Source organism: Acomys russatus, chromosome 13 (genome assembly GCF_903995435.1).
Source record: "Acomys russatus chromosome 13, mAcoRus1.1, whole genome shotgun sequence".
Lineage (NCBI taxonomy): Eukaryota > Metazoa > Chordata > Mammalia > Rodentia > Muridae > Acomys > Acomys russatus.
In genome coordinates, this window is record NC_067149.1 from 43276689 (window position 1) to 43297221 (window position 20533).

At 45.7% G+C, this 20533-nt stretch overlaps 2 protein-coding genes across 7 annotated transcripts in view; one reads left to right on the top strand and one right to left on the bottom strand.

Annotated features, from left to right (window-relative positions):
* Mbd4 (methyl-CpG binding domain 4, DNA glycosylase) lies at nucleotides 1–11222 on the bottom strand. Of its 4 annotated transcripts, none has more exons than XM_051155131.1 (8): nucleotides 11048–11222; nucleotides 8102–8326; nucleotides 6670–7463; nucleotides 3089–3163; nucleotides 2868–3002; nucleotides 2124–2273; nucleotides 1629–1732; nucleotides 1–296 (listed from the first exon to the last, which is right to left on the bottom strand). In XM_051155131.1, exons 1-8 carry the CDS (start codon nucleotides 11131–11133, stop codon nucleotides 219–221), a joined length of 1647 nt encoding a protein of 548 aa, XP_051011088.1. In that variant the 5' UTR covers nucleotides 11134–11222; the 3' UTR covers nucleotides 1–218. The 4 variants fall into 4 exon arrangements, with proteins under 4 accessions (XP_051011088.1, XP_051011091.1, XP_051011089.1 ...); XM_051155134.1 differs by lacking the exon at nucleotides 11048–11222 and adding an exon at nucleotides 10581–10606; XM_051155132.1 differs by lacking the exon at nucleotides 3089–3163.
* Nucleotides 11223–11483: 261 nt separating this feature from the next.
* Nucleotides 11484–20533, top strand: part of Ift122 (intraflagellar transport 122) — a 70017-nt gene continuing 60967 nt past the window's right edge. The window contains exon 1 of one of the 3 annotated variants that reach the window (XM_051155124.1): nucleotides 11484–11641. In XM_051155124.1, coding sequence (XP_051011081.1) covers nucleotides 11601–11641 — 41 coding nt within the window. In that variant the 5' untranslated portion in view covers nucleotides 11484–11600. The remainder of the gene's footprint in view (nucleotides 11642–20533) is intronic. The other 2 variants (XM_051155122.1, XM_051155123.1) reach the window with 2 other exon arrangements.

Below are 20533 nucleotides of genomic sequence, written 5' to 3' on the forward strand. Positions count from 1 at the left end.
ACACTTTTAGGACCCTTACCCAACAATTATTTTTTGCAAGTTTTAAAATACAACAACGCTCAGTGACAAAGATCTAGCTGTGGCAAAGGCTTAAGACATACACTGGCTTCTAACAAGCTGAGAAAACCTACATGCTTGGGAAGATGCTTACTGTACATCACAGGGCCCTTAGACATGGAAGCACAAAGCAACGCACAGAAAACTTCAAACAGGCAGCCTTAAGACAGACTTAGCTTTTCATGATTTTCCCAAAGCCAGTCATGGTATTTATTTAACTTGTGGTCTTCAGGGTGCACCTGGAAGAAACGCAACACATCAGCCATAGACACATTTAAAGGTTTGGTGAGAGAGTTTATCATAATATACCTGAGATAAACAGGGAACCTGAACCCAGTTGCAACCATGACTATATATACACCGTATATACCAGATATAAACCCTACATCGTTTACATAGTACATTCCAGCTCAGAACTAACCCAGACCTGGAGCAGAATGCAGTGATGACATGAGTCAAGTGTTAGAACCCAGTGTCTGGAAGGCTTCAGACCCTGTGAAGCCCAAGGCATGGCTCTGGTGATGAAGACCAGAACTGTGGCCCCTCAACCTGGGTTTCTATAGCCCTCGTTGATTTACTATGTTAGGGCCACACTGTGGGTGTGCCAGGATACCCTCCAGCCATCAGGCTGCCATCAGAATGCACCAGTGCTGGGCAGAAACAATAGGACCCAGACGCCACACTCCAATCTGAGACATGAGAAGAAATCTGACAATTAGACACTCTTAAGTCCAAATATTTGTTCTCCTATGGAGGATCCTATTTTTGGTGTGTGTGTGTGTGTGTGTGTGTCTGTGTCTGTGTGCGTGTGCATGCAGGTACGTCTACACTCTTGGTACATGTGTGAGGTTAGAGGGCTCAGGCGCCTCTACCTTAAGATTTTGTTAGTTTTGTGTGTGTGTACACTGAGGCATGTCTGTGAAGCTCAAGTACAATTTATTTAGAGTTTGTTCTTTTCTTCTGCCTTTGTGTGGGCCCAGGGATGGTCCTCAGGTCGCCAGGCTGATGCAGCAAACACTTTTACACCCTGAGCCATCTCCCTGGCCCACCTTGCACTTTCTTGAGAAAGGGTCTCTCGCTGGCCTGGAACTTCACCACACAGGCCAGGCTACCTGGTCTACAAGCCTAGACAGGCTACCCAGGGGCTTCCAGGCACCCCCTGTTTCTGCCCCTCCAGCACTGGGACCACCAGCTAGGAGGTGCATGCCCCTATGCCTGGCTTTTATGTAGGTTCTGGGGACCTGAATTCAAGTCTTCTGGGCAAGCACTTCACCAACTGAGCTGTCTCTTCTCGGCACCAGAGCTCCTTTTAACAGGAAGAAACCCTGCCAGTATTAGACGGAACACAGAAGGGTAATAGGTCAGGAGTGGTAGGCGGCTCAAGCAAAGGGATTTGTGCAGCACCTGAACAGTCCCCCGTACAGTTCATAACCCACGCTCCTGTTGCTCCTTGAACTGAGGGCAAATCTGGTTGGGACTAAAACAGGACTCCTATTTAGGCATACTGGTGGCCATATTTTTGCCCGAGAGGCAGAATGTGCCGGCTACGTTCCGGGGCAGCAGTGGCTTACCTGCTTCCACTCATTGACACAGAAGATCCGGTAGGAGTCATTGCCGTATTTACCAATCCCATGAAGCTCAATCGGATACCTCCACGGCTTTGTCAGATACTCATCTGAGGGATAAACACCCCACACGCGGTCAGCCTCCAGGAAGTCACCTTCTCCACACTTGTAATCGGGCAGGGTGACCCCTCCCTCTGAAGCAGCCTCAAACTCCACAGCACCTTTATCACCTGCCTCTTCCTAACCTCCCTTCTGTGCTTTTCTATCTAGACAGTGGAAATACTTCTAACTTCGATGCACAGGGCTACTTCAGTATTGGGCAAAGATTTACAGTCTGGGTCAGCAGGAATCTGTAGTGTACTGCAAGCAGACTGTTTTAAAGGTCTCTTGTGCTTGAGTGAAAGGACCTCAATTAATATAGTATCCAGGGCATTAACGTTCAAGGTGGGGCTGCCTTCAATGGGCACAGCTTGCTTCTTCCTCTGGGGCTGGGGAACATACCTGAGAACCTGATGATGGTTTTTGCACGGAGATCATAGAGACCAAGAGGCTTAAGAAGGTCAGACACGTCCCTCCAGTCAGCAGTTCGGGCCACCTCAGCTGAAGGGTACTTCTCTAGAAACTCCCACAGCACAGGGATGGCCATCTTGCCTGGGGAGCATAAACAATGGCAGACACACGTCTTAGGAAGGACCAACTCCATGTTTAGGTGGTTCTGCGTCTAGAAACTTTAGCTTCTTGTTATTGTGTTTGTGGTGCTGGGAATGAAATTAGGATATTGTCACGTGGGCAAGGGCTCCACCACCGAGCTACACCCACAGCCTTGCTTGTTTAACTACTGTTCAGTCAGTACCTCAACCAGCAGCCACTTACAGAGCCAAACGCCAACACTGTTAATCTATGTGGTTACTAGTCCAAATTATACTGAAACTGGCCTAGTTTTCAATCAGATCACTAGATAACCACTCTATGTATCCAACGAACACAGAGTTTCTCATCAGGATAGAGGGCGGAAGACTAAAGCGCATCTACAAGTAGAAAATCGGTGACCATCTGGCCCTCAGCATCAAAATGGATGTTGCTTCTTATCCAGTCTAATGTTTGCACAGGTGACAAGTTCTGAGGGCTGAAAGGGAAAAGCCTTACCCAACATCACAAACTCAACATGTGTCTCGAACCCAGGCCTCTTAGCCAGTTTGGTTCTCTCCCTCCTTGCCAGGACAGAGATGACATTGACCCACAAACCTGAGGTCCGATTGAGAAATATAGTCGCGATGAGGAGCTTCCATGGATCATGGAAAAGTGTTTCTTGAACAAGATTAAAAGGTGACCGAGGAGGGGTCCATTTCTTGAAGGCTTTGCGTCTTGGGGGGCTAAGAGCTACAAAAACATAGGGGTGTCAAAATTGTACTCATAAAAGACTTGTACCCCGCCCCCCCCCATTCTGCTTGGGGAAGGATGGGTACCTTCTTTGTTGTATTTGCTGGAAAAATACAGGCTTGTTTTTCTTTTTTCTACTTGTGTTTGTGGGATGCTGTCTTCTGAAAAGCAAAAACAGTTTATAGAGTCTTTGGCTTAGGGAACGCGGGGGCAGGAGGATAGAGTCTGAGGCTAGCCTGGGCCACACAGTAAGCACTTACATAAACTAGTCTAACTCAACTAACATGCTATCACCTGGGCATTATTTTATCTTTATTTTATACATAAGGGAGCTGAGGCACAAAGAAGCTAAATAAGCCCTAGGTCACACAGCTAGTGTGAGAGCTACAACGGAAATCCAGGCAGTTTAGCTCAAGAGCTCATGCCCTTTACTGCTGCCCTATATGGCAGCTCACAGTATCGAAAACTACAACAGTTTGAATATCCTAATATATTTGTATGATGTGGCTGTTAAAATGTTGAGACTCTATCATCCAATATTTTCCATTGCAATTTACTTCTAAATCAACTAAAAAGCAAGGTTCTATATAATATCTCAATTTTATAAAAATGGGCTCATATGTATGTGTACGTACACACACATAAAGAGACACTGAGAATAGAACTAATTAAGACAGTAGTGTAGCTGGGCATGGTGGTGCACGCCTTTAATCCCAGCACTCAGGAGGCAGAGGCACGTGGATCTCTGTGAGTTCGAGGCCAGCCTGGTCTACAAAAGGAGTCCAGGACAGCCAAGGTTACACAGAGAAACCCTGTCTCAAAAACCAAAACAGATGGGACAGTGGTTTCTTCTTTTCTATAATTTCCTGCTCTGTTGAAAGGTTCTACAGTTAGATTACCAAAAAGGAGACACACAGGAGAGGAGAGGCTGAGGAAGAGCTGTGGGCTGGAGGCCAGCCTGAAAGCAAGCTTCTGTCTCAAAGAACAAAATGGGGGCTTGGAGAGACGGCTCATGGATAAGCTTATTTGCCACTCTTCCAGGGGCCCGCGTTCAATCCCCAGGACCAGTGCTTTGTGGTTCACAACTGCCTATAACCACCCTTTTCTGGCTTCTGTGGATACCCACACAGACATGCTGTTCACACCTACCCAGCCACCCACATAAATGCAAAATAAAAAGCCAGTGTTATCACACCTCTCAAGTTTCTACAACTGTCATTTAAAAAAATTATTATTTTTAAAATTTACTTATTTATTATGGATACAATATTCTTCCAGGGTATATTCCTAAGCACCAGAAGAGAGCACTAGATCTCATTATAGATGGTTATAAGCCACACTGTGGTTGCTGGGAATTGGACTTAGGACCTTTGGAAGAATAGCCAGTGTTCTTAACCTCTGAGCCATCTCTCTACCCAGTCCCGTTTTTTGTTTTGTTTTTTTTTTTTTTCCCCAACTCAGGGTTTCTCTGTGCGTCTTTGGCTGTCCTGGAACTCATTTTATAGACCTCGAATTCAGAATGTTGGGATTAAAGGTGTGCGCCACCACCTCCTGGCCTCTGTAACTGTCATTTTAAATGGGCATACTTAATACTCCATTTAGCTACACCCTCTGAGTATGAATTAATATCTTACTTACATTTGCATATTATAAAACCATCTTTTCGCATCTTATTTTTACCTCACAATTACTCTTTTGTTATTGTTTTGAGACAATGTCTCATGTAGTACAGGCTTACCTCAAACCTGCCATGTAGTTGAGGATAGCCTTGAAATACTGATCTTTCCACATCTAACCTCCAAGTCTTGGGATTACAGACATGTAACACCATGCTTGGCTACCTTATAATATTCTTTAATTTTAATTTAGGCATACATGTGTGTAGGTACCTTGGAGGCCAGTAGAGGGCATCAGATCCCTTGGAGCAGGAGTTACAGGCAGTTATGAGCCACCTGACATGGATGCTGGGAACTGAACTCCTGTCTTCTGAAGAGCAGGAAGTGCTCTTAACTGCTGAGCCATCTCTCTAGCTGCCTTCTTTTGTCTTGATGTGAAAAATGGGACTAATTAGGGTATTTCTTAAATTTTTAGAAACTAAGGCTTAACAATAGTTGCCAGAAAATGATACCAGAGTTGACTAAATACCACAGCAAGTATCCAGGTCTCCCAATAACGACATCAGTGCCTTTTGCTATTCTAGCCTGGGCAGGTAAAGCCTAGAAGAAAGTATAAAACAGAACAAAGGAAACTGATCTTATGGGTACTTGATGTTTTTCATGAGTTCCAATACACACCTAACTAGCCTCCTCTATTAGCTGTTGGCTCGAGACTTTCTAGCCAAGCGATGATGGTTCCACTGGGTTTCTAGTGCCCAAAGGCACTCACACTGAGAACTAGAACACTATACGATGAACTTATCAGTCGTATTAGAGAGGAGGCTTCTTCTTTTTTTTTTTTTTTTGCTTTTTGAGACAGGGTTGCTCTGTGTAGCCTTGGCTATCCTGGACTCACTTTGTAGACCAGGCTGGCTGCCAACTCACAGCGATCTGCCTGCCTCCGCCTCCCAAGTGCTGGGATTAAAGGCGTGCGCTACCACTCCCGGCTAGAGAGGATGCTTTTAATATTTAACCTGCCCATAATAATTGCAGTCAATCTGTACAATCCAGTGCTTTCTTTAAGAAGCTCAAAGTACATGCACTGAGGAATTCTTATCCATTCTAGGTACATATGGCCATCTGTTAAAGACACAGCAATCCTAGGCACAGAGAAGATGCACAATTATGGATGGGACTGAAAGCAGAAATCAAGTGGTACCCTGGTCCCACTAATCTGTACAGGCTGTTTCCCCAAAGGATTCTAAGTAAAATTAAAATTACTATTCTTCTTTAAGGGAGTTATTCATTATGCCATAATAGCATAATGAATAACCCAGAGCTGCTCAGATCTTTTTTTTTTTTTTTTTTAAATCTATTATTCACTGAGGCTCTGTATAAGCAAAACTGCCAAGCCCTCAACTGTGTGGGAAGAGCACACTACAAATAATACATGAGCTAAGTGATTATACTTTTGAATTATTGAGAGCTCTCAGGCCTTTTAGAGAAACATCAGGCTGTAACAGAAGATAAGAAAGAACATGATAGAGATGAAATTAAATTGGGAAAGCTCCACCTCGTAGCTGCTGTCCTGGGAGAGGTGGTAGCAGCTATGACACGCCAGCCCTCCTTTGCTAGGCATCCTGGCTGTAGCCAGCAGATTACCTCTTTGCCATAATTAAGGGCTTGATGATCAGCTAGCTCAAAGATCACTCAGGGGATGGGGATGTGGCTCAGCTGATAGAGTGCTTGCCTACCATGCATTAAGCCCTGGGTTCCATGCAGCATAGCATAAAAAACTGGCATAGTGACTCATGGCTTTAATCCCAGTACCCAGGAGGCAGAGGCAGGAGGATACAATTTCAAAGTTATCTTCAGCTACACAGTGAGACCCAAGCTAGCTGGGATACATGAAACCATGATTCAAAAATGACTTAAGAGGGCAGATGTTGAGATCAACTGTGACAATGTATCTGACCCGTGGCTCTTCTCAACCACATCCAGATAAGAAATATGAGATCCAGGAGGGTAAACTGCTCACTACACAGTTAACAGCACTTCCACACACAGAGTACCTTGAAATGGCTCAGAAGTAAAGTGTTTTTTGGCTTGTGAGCAGCTGGGCATTTCAGGGCCACCCCGTAAAACGTCGATATGCAAATGTGCCTCCCCCTCTTGGGCTCCCTTCGATCTGATTTCCTCTGCCTCATGCTTGGCATCACCTGCTTCTTCAGTTGAGCATAATTTCTTTGTGATGCCAGAGGTTACTTGTGTGGAGTGAAGATCTGACCCTGGGGTCAGTGGTTTTTCCTTTCTCAGGCGCTTTTCTTTCCCAGCCACGCCGACGGTGTCATTTGTGCAGGCATCCACGGGGCAGCGGGCTCTGCTGAGTTGGCATTCACTTTCGGCACCTGCTCTCTGAAGCACAGGTTCTCTTTTTCTGGTACTTCGAGCAGAAGCTGAGAGACTCTTCCTGCACCTTTGTTTCGTTTTTTCATTTCTAGTTCCTTTCGAAACAGTCACCTTTCTTTTGGGTTTTCTCATCGTCCCAGAGCCAGCATCTTCTTTCAACAGCAAAGGAGCAGAGTTCAGTGGTCTGCTGCTAGCTGGCAACTCTGAATTACCACTTGGCAGAGGCGGCACATCTGCTTCCCGCTTGCTTCGTGTCCTGAGGTTCCGGTTTGAAATGTCGGTTTTGTTTGGCTGCTGGGAAGCCAGAGCTGCCAAGCTTTGGTCCTCATAACCTGGCCTGATGGCCCCTTTAGACAGTACAGTAAAATCAAAATCTTCAGGCTTAAGAAAAGTCTCTCCATTTTTAAGAAGATAATTAGCAAGCGAACGTTTCGATCGAAACTTCAGTCCTTGTGGGCTACAAATAAAATAAAATAATAAAATAAAATAAAGGAAACTTAAGCTAGTAAACAGGAGTGATTTTTAAAACGAATTGGACATTTCAGATTTCCAATTAAGAGTTTCTAAATGTCACTAAAGATGTTTGACATTTTATAAAGCAACAAAAAGTAGTAAATGGCTCTTTTCAATAGATTCCTCTATGACAGTATAAAAATCAACATAGGAATATAACTTAAATCCAAATGTACTAGTACCACGGAAAGCAGGGTCAACATGTACATGTGACTGTCCCAAATCACCTGGTACAACCAACCAGTGACACAGGAGGAGCAACAATGGTTTAATAATTACTTCTTTATTGAGACAGTGTTTCTCACTGAACCCACAACTCACTGACTCCAGCTAGTCAGCTAGCCAGTGTTCCCTGAGGATCCCATCTCTGGCTTCTGAGCCTGGGGTTACAGGTAGCTGCTGCACCCATTCAGCTTTGTAGATGGATCCTGGGGATCGGAACCCAGGTCCTCATGCTTGCACGGCAAGTGCTTTATCCCCTGAGCCACCTCCCAGACCATAAACCTAAGATTCTTGCCATCCTTTCCCATTATGGACAAGAATCACTTGGCTGTCTTTTTAGTCCCCTCCCTAAATGCTTACCTGATAAAGTATACATCAAATCTTCCTGCAGTTTTCCCAGATGACCTTTGCTTCACAACTCTTTCCCATCCACACAAGGCAGGCTCATGGCATTCTGTCTCCGCAGTACCACTCAACAGAGTAGAAGCAGTGGGCTCCTGGAGAAGGGAGCTACATCCACTGCCTATCACCAGCTCCTTTCCATCTTCTCCCACATTTCTCAGGCCAACAGCAACATCTTCCTTGCTGGAAAAACAAAATCCAAGCGATAAACTCGTTTAAAACTTCTTTTACCCTGCTTACACAATTTCTACTCATGGCAGTCTAGGGCTGCATGCCACACTCAGACCATGGTAGGTGTAAGATTAAATTCAGCAAGCTGGTCTTGGTGCCTTAGCATTGTCCCATCTCTGACAGCTCCGTGCTCTTCAACATGGGGGTTCTTCCCCCACCTTGGTTTTTTTTGAGATAGGGTTTCTCTGTGTAGCCTTGACCATCCTGGAATCTGATCTGTAGAGCAACCTGGTCTTGAACTCACAAAGATTCGCTTGCCTCTGCCTCCCAAGACCTGGGATTAAAGGTATGTGCCACCACCTACTGTCCTAAATTTGAGACTATAAGGCAAATAACTAAACTCTTTACCTGCGATCAGCCAAACTGCTTAAATGGAACAATCTTCTCTCCAGCAAACAAGTGAGGGAGCTCTTCACATGTGTGTGTGTTTCTGAGGAACAACAGCTATCACTCATAAAATGGTGTAGCCTCCCCCCCACCCCCGAAGGTCAAGCTCTCTAACAAGAACTTCCAAATCCCTTTCACTGTTGATTCTCATGCCTTTGTGAGGTTAAAATATACTCTTACTGGAGGCTGGAGAGATGGCTCAGATGTTAAGAGCATCAGCGGCTGCTCTTCCAGAAGTCCTGCGTTCAATTCCCAGCACTCACATGGTGGCTCACAATATTCTAACTGTAATCCCACGGGACCTGACGCTCTCTTCTGGTGTGCAGACAAAGCACACACGCGCGCGCGCACACACACACACACACACACGTAAACCTTTAAAAATTTATTCTTAGCCGGGCGTGGTGGCGCACGCCTTTAATCCCAGCACTAGGGAGGCAGAGGCAGGTGGATCGCTGTGAGTTCGAGGCCAGCCTGGTCTACAAAGTGAGTCCAGGATGGCCAAGGCTACACAGAGAAACCCTGTCTCGAAAAACAAAACAAAACAAAACAAAACAAAAAAATTTATTCTTATTGACAAATTGTGTGACAACAAAATCAAATCACTTGCAGAACTGATATCAAAGCCCAGGGCTACCCAATGCTTCTCCCATACTATTATGGGAGAACTAATCCCCACAGTGTTTCACTTCCCCTTTAAAGAACTTTATTTATTCTTATTTATGTGCACTATGGCCATGAGGGTGCCAGATCCCCTGGAGCTGAGTTACAGGTGGTTGTGAGTTTCTGTTGTGAGTGCTGGGAACCAAACCCGGGTCGTATGGAAGAGCAAGAAGTGCTCTTAACAATGGAGTGCTCTCTTCAGCCTTCAGTACAGTGTGTTTTACTCACTAAACTGGACATTTTAAAAGGTGAGTGAGGGGCTGGAGAGATGGCTCAGCGGTTAAGAGCACATATCCCAGAGGACCCCAGTTCAGCTCCTACCAACGACATCGGGCAGCTTATATTGGCCTGCAACTCCAGCTCCAGTGAGTCTGACACCCACCCTCCTCTGGTCTCCACCAACACCCGTGTACATATAAAAGCACATACATAAATAAAAAGAAACCTTTTTCTTAAAAAGTGAGTCTGTAACCCAATCTGCTTTCTACAAACAGGGAAGCTAAGCAAGAACTAGAGACTGGTCACAGAACCACGGCACTCTGATGGAATCTAAATTTGAGGCTAAGTATCAGCTAGAAGGATCCTATAGAGAGAACAGGGTAACTGGAACCTGACAGAATCACCACAGACTGAGGTTAACAAAACGGGTCAAACCATGTCCCCTGGAGGGGGAGGCCTGGTGGCACTCAGGGGAAGGATAACAGGTTACCAAGAAGAGACTTGATACCCTATGAGCATATACAGGGGGAGATAATCCCCTTCAGGAACAGTCATAGGGGAGGGGAATAAGGGGAAAATGGGAGGGAGGGAAGAATGGGAGGATACAAGGGATGGGATACCCATTGAGATGTAACAAGAATAAATTAATAAAAAATTAAAAAAACAAAACAAAAAACAAACAAACAAAAAACCAAAACGGGTCAAAAATCCCAGTGCTGCTATTTACTATTAGCTGAGCTTCCAAAGCCACTTTGAGCTCAAAATCTCCTTTCTCCATCTGTAAAAAGGAAGTAATAATATATATATATGTATATATACACACACACACATATATATATGTATATATACACACATTTTTTTAAAAAAGGTTTCGTTGTTATTTGCTTTTGAAACAGGATCTTATGCACCCCAGGCTGGCCTTGACCCCACCACGTACCAGAGGCTCATCTTCAAGTTCTGATTCTCCTGCCTCCACAGGCATGCGCCACCAAGCCCGGGTATTCGGTGCTGGCGACCGAACCAACGGCTTCGTGTTTACTAGGAAAACACTCTACCTCATTAGTTAAATGCCCAGACCTTAAAATTGTTTTGAGCGGTCAAGTTTTGGGACATGCAAATAGGTGTATCATTTTAGCCCGGACACAACAGTAGCTTCCTCTGTGACTTTTCACAGAACCGTTTCGGAGGGGCCCTTCCGGCCCAGGCTAACCTGCTTGCATCGTAAAACCTCCCTTGACCTCCAAGCTCCCTAGTCAATTCGGCTAAGCAATCAGGTACACCCAAGTCTGTTCCCAAACGGGAGACAGCTCCGGGTGGCCGTCACCTTGTGTTGAGAGGCTAGAAAGACCCACACAAGAGCGACTCCCCTGTGAAGCTGAGGCCCGAGAGAGGTTAACAACTTGCCAGCGGTCCCAAGGCGGGTCTGGAACTAGGTTCTCTCCAGGGGTGATGGAGGGGGCTGTGTAGTCCCCAAGCTTTGGGCCTTTCATCCCAGATGCTCTGGTCCACTGGGCCGCAGCTGCAGCTCCAGATCGAGGGGCGGGGTGAAACGTGAACACAACTCAAAACACTGGGCGGAAGCCAAGTTGGTCAGTCCCACAGTCGCTTTCCCGCCGCCGCTTCGGCTACAGCCTCCACGGCCAGGACCCCGCCAATCAAACACTCCGTCGTCAAGACACCCCGCCCCACCCGCCTTCTCTGACCAATCGCGAGTGTCATACTTCCGCTTCCGCTTCTTGCGTCCCTGCTCGCTTGGCGCTTCGACTAGGAGCCCCACCCCCCACCCCACCCCCCGGCTCCCTTTTGGACATGCGCACTTGGAGCTTTGCGGCCTCACGCGCGGTTTATTGCGCATGTGCGTTGCTACGGGTAGCGCAGGTAGCCTAAGTGGAAAGAGGAGGAAAGCCTGTTGCTGCCAAGGCTGGGAGGAGGGGCCCGAGGCGTGAGGGAAGTGGAGATGAGGGCCGTGTTGACGTGGAGAGACAAAGCAGAGCAATGGTAAGGAGCGGGACGCTAGGAGGATGGCAGGGTGGGGGAAGCGGCGGGAATCGGTGTGTTGCCATGGCAACGGGCCTGCGGCCTGGGCTGAGGACTCTGATGCTGTGCTTTCCATTCCCCAAAGGAAAAAGAAACCGAAATTCCTGGAGGGAGCTTAGGGACCACCCGAGGTGGCGGACCGCCAGAGCGGTTTATACCCCACCACCGTTTAGACTTGCTCCTCTCTTCTCAAAAATCCCTCACGAACTTCTCTCACCCACCGCAGTGTTTTCTCAGTTTCCTAACCTTTGCTACATCTTCGAAGTGCCCACACTTTTGTTTACTTGACATCCTTTAAGTTTCTTCTCTGGCTGGTCTGGAACTCATTATGTTAACCACCATTGAACATAGTTGTATGCAGAAAATTATTCTATGTATGAAAAATCATTTTTCCCAAGCGCAATAACTAAAACTTTCAAGCAGGAACAAACTAAACAGTGTGAGCAATTTTCACCTGGAGTGTTTACAACCTGAGCTGAGATCTCCTGCCTCTTTCCCGTGTAAGGTCAGAGAGTCATTGTACGATAAGCATCATTTCAAGACATTCTCCTGATTAGAAAGTTTGAGAAGGGGTTGTAGTAGTTAAGATGGAGCATTTCCTGCCCAAGCATAAGGACCAGAGTTCTGGTCCCAGCACCTACAGCCAGGTGTGGCCCTATGCAAGCCTGTAGTGAGAGTGATTGATGGGGTTTGCTGGCCACCAGCTTAGCCAAAAAGAGGAGGCTCCAGATTAAGGGGGAGACCCTACCTCAGAGGAACAAGGCAGAAGAGGACACGCTGATACCCTCTGGCCTCTGCAGACCACATGGATACACGTATATTCACACGCACTATGTACTGACATAAACACATACTACACACAGGCAAATAAAAAATAGTTTGAATAAAGGATGGAAAGAAAGCTGGGCCCCAGCCTGTAATCCCAGCACTCGTGGGGGAGGAAGCAGAAGGACTGGCAGTTAAAGGTCATTCTCAGCTACATAATGAGTAAAAGGCCAATGTGGACTCTTTGAGACCTTGCCTCTGAAAACAAAAGGAACTGGATTGGGAAAATGCCTCAGCAGACAAAGGCACTTGCTACCCAGTGCCAAAACCTGGTGGAAGAGGAGAACCAACTCCACAAAGTTGTCCTCTGACCTCCACACCAGTACCAGGGCATGTGTACCCTGTATCATGGTTACACCACACACACACACACACACACACACACACACAGTCTTACACATAAACGGTAAAAAAAAAAAAAAAAAAAAAAAAAAAAAAAGCCAGGCATGGCAGCACACACTTCTAATCCCAGCACTTAGGAGGCAGAAGCAGTCGCATGTCTGATTTTGAAGTCAGTCTATGAAGTGAGTTTCAGGACAACCAGGGCTACACAGAGACACCTTGTCTCAAAAACAAAACAAAATAAATATATATTAAAAAATGTTTTTAAAAAAGATAATGATGGGGGTTGGAGAGACGGCTCAGAGGTTAAGGGCTGGTCTTCTAAAGGTCCTGAGTTCAATTTCCAGCAACCACATGGTGGCTCATAACCATCTATAATGAGATCTGGTGCCCTCTTCTGGCCTACACTGGAGGCAGAACATTGTATAAGTAATAAATCTTGAGAGAGAGAATGACAATAGAGTGATTTTGCCATCTTAATTAATTCAGTGCTGTTTGATGTCCTACTCTAATTTTGTCACCAAAATCCAGCAGCCAGGAAAGCATTTAGGAAATGTTGTCTATTGATTAATTCTCAGCTTGACTCAGAATCTTCCTAGATGGTCTCTTCACTTTCATACCACGCTGTCTTTCCCGAGGCCTTTCTTTGTGTAACACCGAGACCTAAACATCCCCTAAGGCTCAATTTGGAGAAGCTTGGACAAATAACACCTAGTGCCAACTTGATCCAGACACTACCTAAGGCCTTGTGTCATTTGCCTCTTCACAGGGGGCTCTGAGTCAGTACTGTAATTGCCTCCACTTTACAGACAAGTGTAGAGAAGGGGTGTGTGTGTGTGTGTGTGTGTGTGTGTGTGTGTGTGTGTGTGTGTGTTGCAAGCTCAGGTTGCTCTGTTCCAAACCCAGTTCTATAGCTTCTACATTTTATTTCAGTCAGGTAAGTAATGTGGATAGGCGGTACTTACTTACACCGTAAGGAATTTCTGTTGCTTACAGGACATTCTCCTGCACCCTACTTGAAATAGGTCACCTTGCCAGCATCTTTCATTTCAGTAAACAACTTTTTGGAGGTGAGCAGTAGGCTGCTCAGCAGTTGAAGGTGCTTGCTGCCAAGCCTAATGATCTGAGTTTGATCCCTTAGAGCTCACATGGTAAGAAAACCAACTCCTGCTAGTTGTCCTCGGACTTCTCAAAATGCCCTGTGGTACACATGCTTCCAATAATAAATTGTTACACAATTTTATTTTATATTTATTTAATTTATTTATTTATTTATTTATTTATTTATTTATTTATTTTTCAAGACAGGGTTTTTCTGTGTAGCCTTGGCTGTCCTGGATTCGCTTTGTAGACCAGGCTGTCCTCAAACTCACAGAAATCTGCCTGCCTCTGCCTCCCTGAGTGCTAGGATCAAAGGTGTGGGCCACTGTGCTCAGCTGTTACACTTTTTTAATTTTTTTTTTTAAGATTTATTTATTTAAGTATACAGTGTTTCACCTTCATATATGCCTGCATTCCAGAAGAGGGCACCAGATCTCACTATAGATGGTTGTGAGCCACCATGTGGTTGCTGGAAATTGAACTCAGGACCTGTGGAAGAGCAGGCAGTGCTCTTAACCTCTGAGCCATCGCTCCAGTCCATGTTACACTATTTTAAAAAACTGTTTCGGTCTTACTTTTGTGAGACAGGGTCTCTTGTAGCCCGGGCTGACCTTGGGTTTCTGGTTCTCCTACGTCAATCTCAGCAGTGCTCGGCTGATAGCATGATTTTATTATTTTTCTCTTCTCTCTACTATAAGATCACCCACAGCCACACCTTTAATCCCTTCACTCAGAAGGCAGAGGCAGGTGGATCTCTGTGAGTTCGAGGCCATCCTGGTCTACATAGTCCCAGCACAGCCAGAACTACATAATAAGACACTGTCTCAAAACAAACAAACAAACAAACAAAAGTACCCACAGCACAAGCTGGCAGTAGCTGGCAGCCAAGCACTGGCTTCTGTGTCAGAAAGCAATAGGGAGTAGCAAGGACTCTGGCAAGCCGGAAGGCTCCTACTCTGCATGAAAGGGGCAGATGCTGCTCTGCTCCTGCCAATTACCACTGTGTAGGAATTTGGCCTGGTGTGTGCAGATCTTCCTATTTTTTACCAGAAGCTACGAATCTGCGTTTCAAATGTGAAATGTCCTAATTTTTAAATGTTGGCACCTAATTAGGAAAAAAAAAAAAACAAAGTAAAACACCATGTGGGCCAAACAAAACATTTGCTGGTCAAATGCAGCCTGATCTGCTCTGCTCTCAACCCCTGGCAAAGAATTTTTTTCCTTCTGCTCTTTTGGTACTTGAGTCTGTTGGGTGCAAGTTATTTTTTAATCTGTTTATCCCAGGAGTCTGGATACATTGTAAAAGCAGGGGCTGTATCTTATGACCAAATGTTTCTGGAGCCTGTTGATATTTGGTGAGTGGATGTCTTTGTGCGGGGAGGAGTAATCGAGTGAATGAATGGCCAGTGAAGATTGGCTCTCTGATGCGGGAGCTCTTACAGTTTTCAAACAGCCCATTAGAGAAGGAGGTCAGAGATTCTGTAGGCCAGCCGCCCTGATGATGGGATGGAAGGAAACAACAAAACCCACCCTAGACCTAGAGCCCACCAGTCCCAGGTGCCCTTGATTAGCCCCCCACCCCCCCCCCCCAGCCTCGGGCTCCTGCTCTGCTCTTTAGCTTCTGGCCTGTCCTTCACACAGCAGCAGAACTCACTCAGGACCTTGTTACTGTGATTGTGTTGTTCTCTTCGTAAACCCAGAATGACCCCTTTCATGTCATTTGCCGGTGGTCCCTCTGGCCTTCTTCCCTCTATGTTTTGGAGATTAGCCAAAGACTCCATTTTCCTACCCAAAGAGCTTTCTTAACTGATTCTCCTCGCCTCCCCTCTCCTGTGCTTTCTTTATGTGTGTGGTATGTGTGTGCTCGTGCACACAGATGAACTTGTCTGTGTGTGTGCACGAGGAGGTCAGAGGTTGACATTGCTATCTTCCTCTATTTCTATCCACCTTATTTTTTTTAATTATTTAATTTTTATGTTATGTATATAGGTGTTCTGCCTGCATGTATGTCTGTGCACTGCGTGAGTGCATGGTACCTGCAGTGGCCAGAAGAGGGCATCAGATTCCCTGAAACTGGAGTTACAGACAGTTGTGAGCCACCATGTGGATGTTGGGAATCTGTGTTCTCCATAAGAGCAGCAAGTGCTCTTAAGTACTGAGCTGTCTCTTCAGCCCCAAGCTCAGTTTTTTTGAGATAAGGTTTCAGCAGTGAACCTGAAGCTCACCAGTTAAGCTAGACAGGCTAGCCACCATCCCGCTGGGATCTGCGCTTTCCACAGGTGTGACTTGTCATGCCCAGGCTTTACTTGGACTTTTGAGAAACCAAACTCAGGTCCTCAGGCTTGCTTGCACAGCAGACACTTTACCCATTGAGCTATCTCCTGACCTTTAAATGCGCGCGCTCTCTCTCTCTTTCTCTCTCTCTCTTTTCTGAACTTCTATTTTTCTTTCTTCCTTAAATATGCTGCTCTTGGTTCATCTCAACCACAGGGCCTTATTAGACCACCCCATCTTATTCCAGGCAGCCTAGCTAACTTTGAGAGCTATTAAGATTGATTGAGGAAGCTGGGGGTGTGGCTCAGTGGTAGCTTGCCCAGCATGTGTGAGGCCCAGCATTCTTAGTACCACATTAAATATTTAACAAAGTGATATAATTTGTCTGAGATGGCAAATCCCTGCTACTCAGGAGGCTAAGACTAGGAGATCTTCAGCCTAGTGCAGAGAGCTCATCTCAAAAGAGTGGAGGGAAGCCTTGGGTTTTATCCAAGCGTGGGGTTGGGTGGGGGCGGGCAACAAAACAGTAAGCAGGGCAGCATGTGTGTCTTGTGGTGGGTTTGACGAGCACCTTGGGACTTCAGTATGCAGAGGACCGTTGGCAGGGCTCACCTCTCATCTCTCAGCAGTGAAATCCGATCATGCAAGTTTGACAGTTTATCTCTCATAACAGAGGACAAGTCGGGAGAGCCTGCCATAGTAGCACAGACTGCTAGTGGACAGCATGCCTCCGGCCCTGGAGTGTGCTGGCTAAGGCTGGATGGCCATGTGGAAGGAACATTTGTCCTGGGTGGGGTGTTAGATTCCACGATAAAGTCTGAGTCCTTTCCAATTTGGGGATTCTGTGGTGTGGTGATATCATTAACGCCTGGGGTGGGATTTTAGACATAAAATCTTGGCAGGTTGTCAGTTACAAGCCGCGTGTTTAGAACTGTGTCAGGCCCTGGGTCTAACATGTAATGGAAAACTTGATCATTGCCCTCGAGTTGCAGATGAGTGTGTTAAGGAAGCATATTATGAAAGACTGTATGCTTGAGAATGAAACTGAATTTTTTTAGATTCCAAGTACAGCAGGGGTTAGATTGGGGTGAATCAGGCTCAGCAGTTAGGGCGCTTGCTGCTCTTCTTTCAGCAGCGCCAAGTTTGGTTCCCAGTACCCATGTTGGGAAACTCATGATCACAAGTTAGATGTGTATATTGTAATTTAAGAAAGAACATCTCAGGACATCCAGACAGTGAACTTTCACATCTGAGAGGATTGGTCAGGCTTAGCCCAAATGAGACACTTAATGACAAGATGGCTCTGTAGGTAAAGGTGCTTGCTACTCAGTCAGATGACCTGAGTTTGATCCCTGAGACAATATAATAGGAGAGAAGAACCAGCTCCTGTTAGTTGTCCTCTTGCCACACACGCACCACAGCATTCGTGTGCCTCCTCAAATAAATAGATACATGTAAAAAAAAAATGAAGCCAAGAGTGGCGTCCCCTGCTTACAGTCCCAGCACTTGAGTAGTAGAAGCAGGAGGATCAGAGGTTCAAGGTCATCCTCAGCTACATCAACTATATGAGAAAGTTTGGAACCAGACTGAGACTGTGTGAAAAGCAACAACAAAAAATACCAGGTGAGGTGTTCACATCTGCAGTTTCAGCATTGGGGAGGAGGACCATAAATTCAAGGCCAGCCTAGGCTATAAAGAAGTTCTAGGTCACCCTGGGCCAGAGTAAGACCCTGCCGCAACAACAAAACAAACATAAATAAAACTAATTCAAACACAGTCAGCTCTTGGAGAAGAGGTCCAAGTATCATTCTGACTGGTCCAGATGTGGACAGACAGGAAGGGAGCCATACCAAGGACTAGAAGAAAGTGCAAACCCACTCCAAGCTAATATCTCATCATAAAGATACCCAGATGCCAGGTACGATATACAGGCTGGCCCGTGACCCTGGTGTGAGGAGGCAGCTCTCCACCTTGTTTTATAGGTCAGCTTTCCTCGTTCCAGTGCCCCTCCACTTTTCAGTCTACCACTTGCTTCTCTGAATGTGAAACATGTCAAGGATATTTGGAAGACGGAAGCCCAGGCCTGTTACCACAAAGCAGTGCAGGAGGACAGTGCAGAACTTGGCCAGGGTTTGATTCTATACAGTATGCCCAGCTGGAAACCAGACAGGCTCACCTGTGCTCAGCCTCTGCTTGTCAGCCTGTGATGTAACACAAGGCAGCTATATAAACTCTCTCTCCTCTCTCTCTCTCTCTCTCTCTCTCTCTCTCTCTCTCTCTCTCTCTCTCTCTCTCTCTCTCTCTCTCTCTCTCTCTCTCTCTCTCTGTGTCTGTCTCTTTCTCTCTCTCTCTCTCTCTCCACACACATTCCCCACCTCAGTGGGCCCGCCCTGCCTACTCCATTGTGCTATGGCCTATGCATGTAGGGTAACATAAGCAAGGACTCTTGGAGGGGTCTTTTATGACTCTCCATATGACCCACACTCACACAAAGGCACATTAAGTAGATAAAGCAATACTAAACTACAGAACAGAACATGGGGGAAGAGAGGTAGTGACCAGAGGGCACTGGGTTTCAGTTAGAATGGAGGAGTACATTTCAGCAGCCTCAGGAGGGCTACAGTTATATAATGTGTATTTCAAAATGGCTAAATGGATAATTTCTCATTGCAGTAAATGATAAGTCATTGAGATGATAGACACGTTAATAGCTTTCTGTAGTACATTTTATATATTTATATATTATATAAACATAATGTTGCACCCCATAAATATACACAATTATTATTTGTAAGTTACTTTCCAAATTCTACATGGGATACCTTGAGTAAATGATAATACTTTTTGCATGGGGGGGTGGCTTCTGAGAAGGCAAGAAAGCCATTGTTAATTTCTTCTTCAACCATGACGTATGCTAACAGTAATGAAGGCTACAAGACCTGAGGGTTGACACACAGGCTTTATGGCTGAGCTGCTAGAACTAGAATCCTGGCTTCAGCTCTTCTCTGCAGCAGTTTACTTTCAGTCAAGTTGTTTAACTTTGTAATTTTCTTATCTGCAAGATAGGCTTAGAGTTATGAGGTTGAGAGAATTTAAACAATGAGCATTTAAACTGTATCCTGTACACAGTAACAAATGTGCTCAATAAATGTCAGCCACTTGAAAAGCATTCAGGAAAACATTTGACCTATCTGGCAGTATTCCAAGAGAGCAGAGGCAGTGCAGCAGGGTGGTTAGGAGCGCAGACTTCAGGGGCGCTTGTAGTTGTTGGTTGTGTGAGGCTCCTGCCCAGTCTGAACCAGGTTGTCATCTAGAAAGCAGAGTCCAGTTTGTCCTTTCATGTCCATTGAGAGTTTCAGAAACCCCAAAGGCACCAAACTGACAGATGCTCAAGTCCTCTCAGACAGCATAAAGTTTGTATGGAAACTTGCAGAGAGTCTAGACCTGCTACTATGCTGTAAATCACCTCTAGAAAACATGGGAATGCTGCGGAAATCACTTTTATACTCTGCTGTCAGGGAATAATGATAAGGGGAAACGTGCATGTGCTCACTACAGGCTTGGTGTTTCCTCAAGGGTGGGTGCATACAGAGTATGTATGGATGTGTGTATGTAGCTCTGGCTATCCTAAAACTCACAGAGATCTGCTTGTCTCTGCCTCCTGAGGAGTGGGATTTCTAAAAATATTTTTGATCCACAGTTGTTTGAATTCATAAATGCAGAATCTACTTTATAGAGAGTTGATTGCTTATCCCTGCCCCTCGGGTTTATTGTAAGCATGAAATAAGATTGTGTTTGAAGAAGTTCAGCTAAGGGCTGTGATAATCCTGTCAATTGAAAAGCATGTGTTTTCAGACTACTGACAAGTCCAGGTGGTCTATCCCAGCCACAGTGTCACACTGGACACCTACTGCCTCGCCACATTCTTCTACTGGCCTCAATAGTGACTCTGCAGGATGGGATAATGAAGACTCTCTAGGGTGAAGCTGTGGCCTGGTTTGATAGCCGCCGCCCCCGCCCCCAGACATAATCAGATGGTTCAGTCTAGTTGTATTATTTACATTCCTTGATGTCTCCACCTCGTTGCTCGATTTCTTTTACTAAGAGCTGTAGTTGTCACTTTTCTGCACGTCTCAGAGTCGCCCCTCACTCAAACACTGTGTTCTCCATGGAGCGTCTCCTCCTCCCCAGATCAGAATGCAGGCCTTCCTCCCTCGAGCCATGCAAAGCAACACAGTTTGTGTGCGGCTCCCTCACTGTATCCCTCTTCACTTCACCTACTCTTTGAGGGCCTTGGTTATAAAATACCAT

Coding starts and splice junctions, on each gene's coding strand:
- Mbd4 (XM_051155131.1), bottom strand. CDS start 11,133: ATGAAAGGCCCAAAGCTTGGGGACTACACAGCCCCCTCCATCACCCCT. Junction 7,464..8,101: donor TTTGATGTATACTTTATCAG/GTAAGCATTTAG, acceptor TTTTATTTGTAG/CCCACAAGGACTGAAGTTTC. Junction 1,733..2,123: donor AACCATCATCAGGTTCTCAG/GTATGTTCCCCA, acceptor TTTATCCCTCAG/ATGAGTATCTGACAAAGCCG.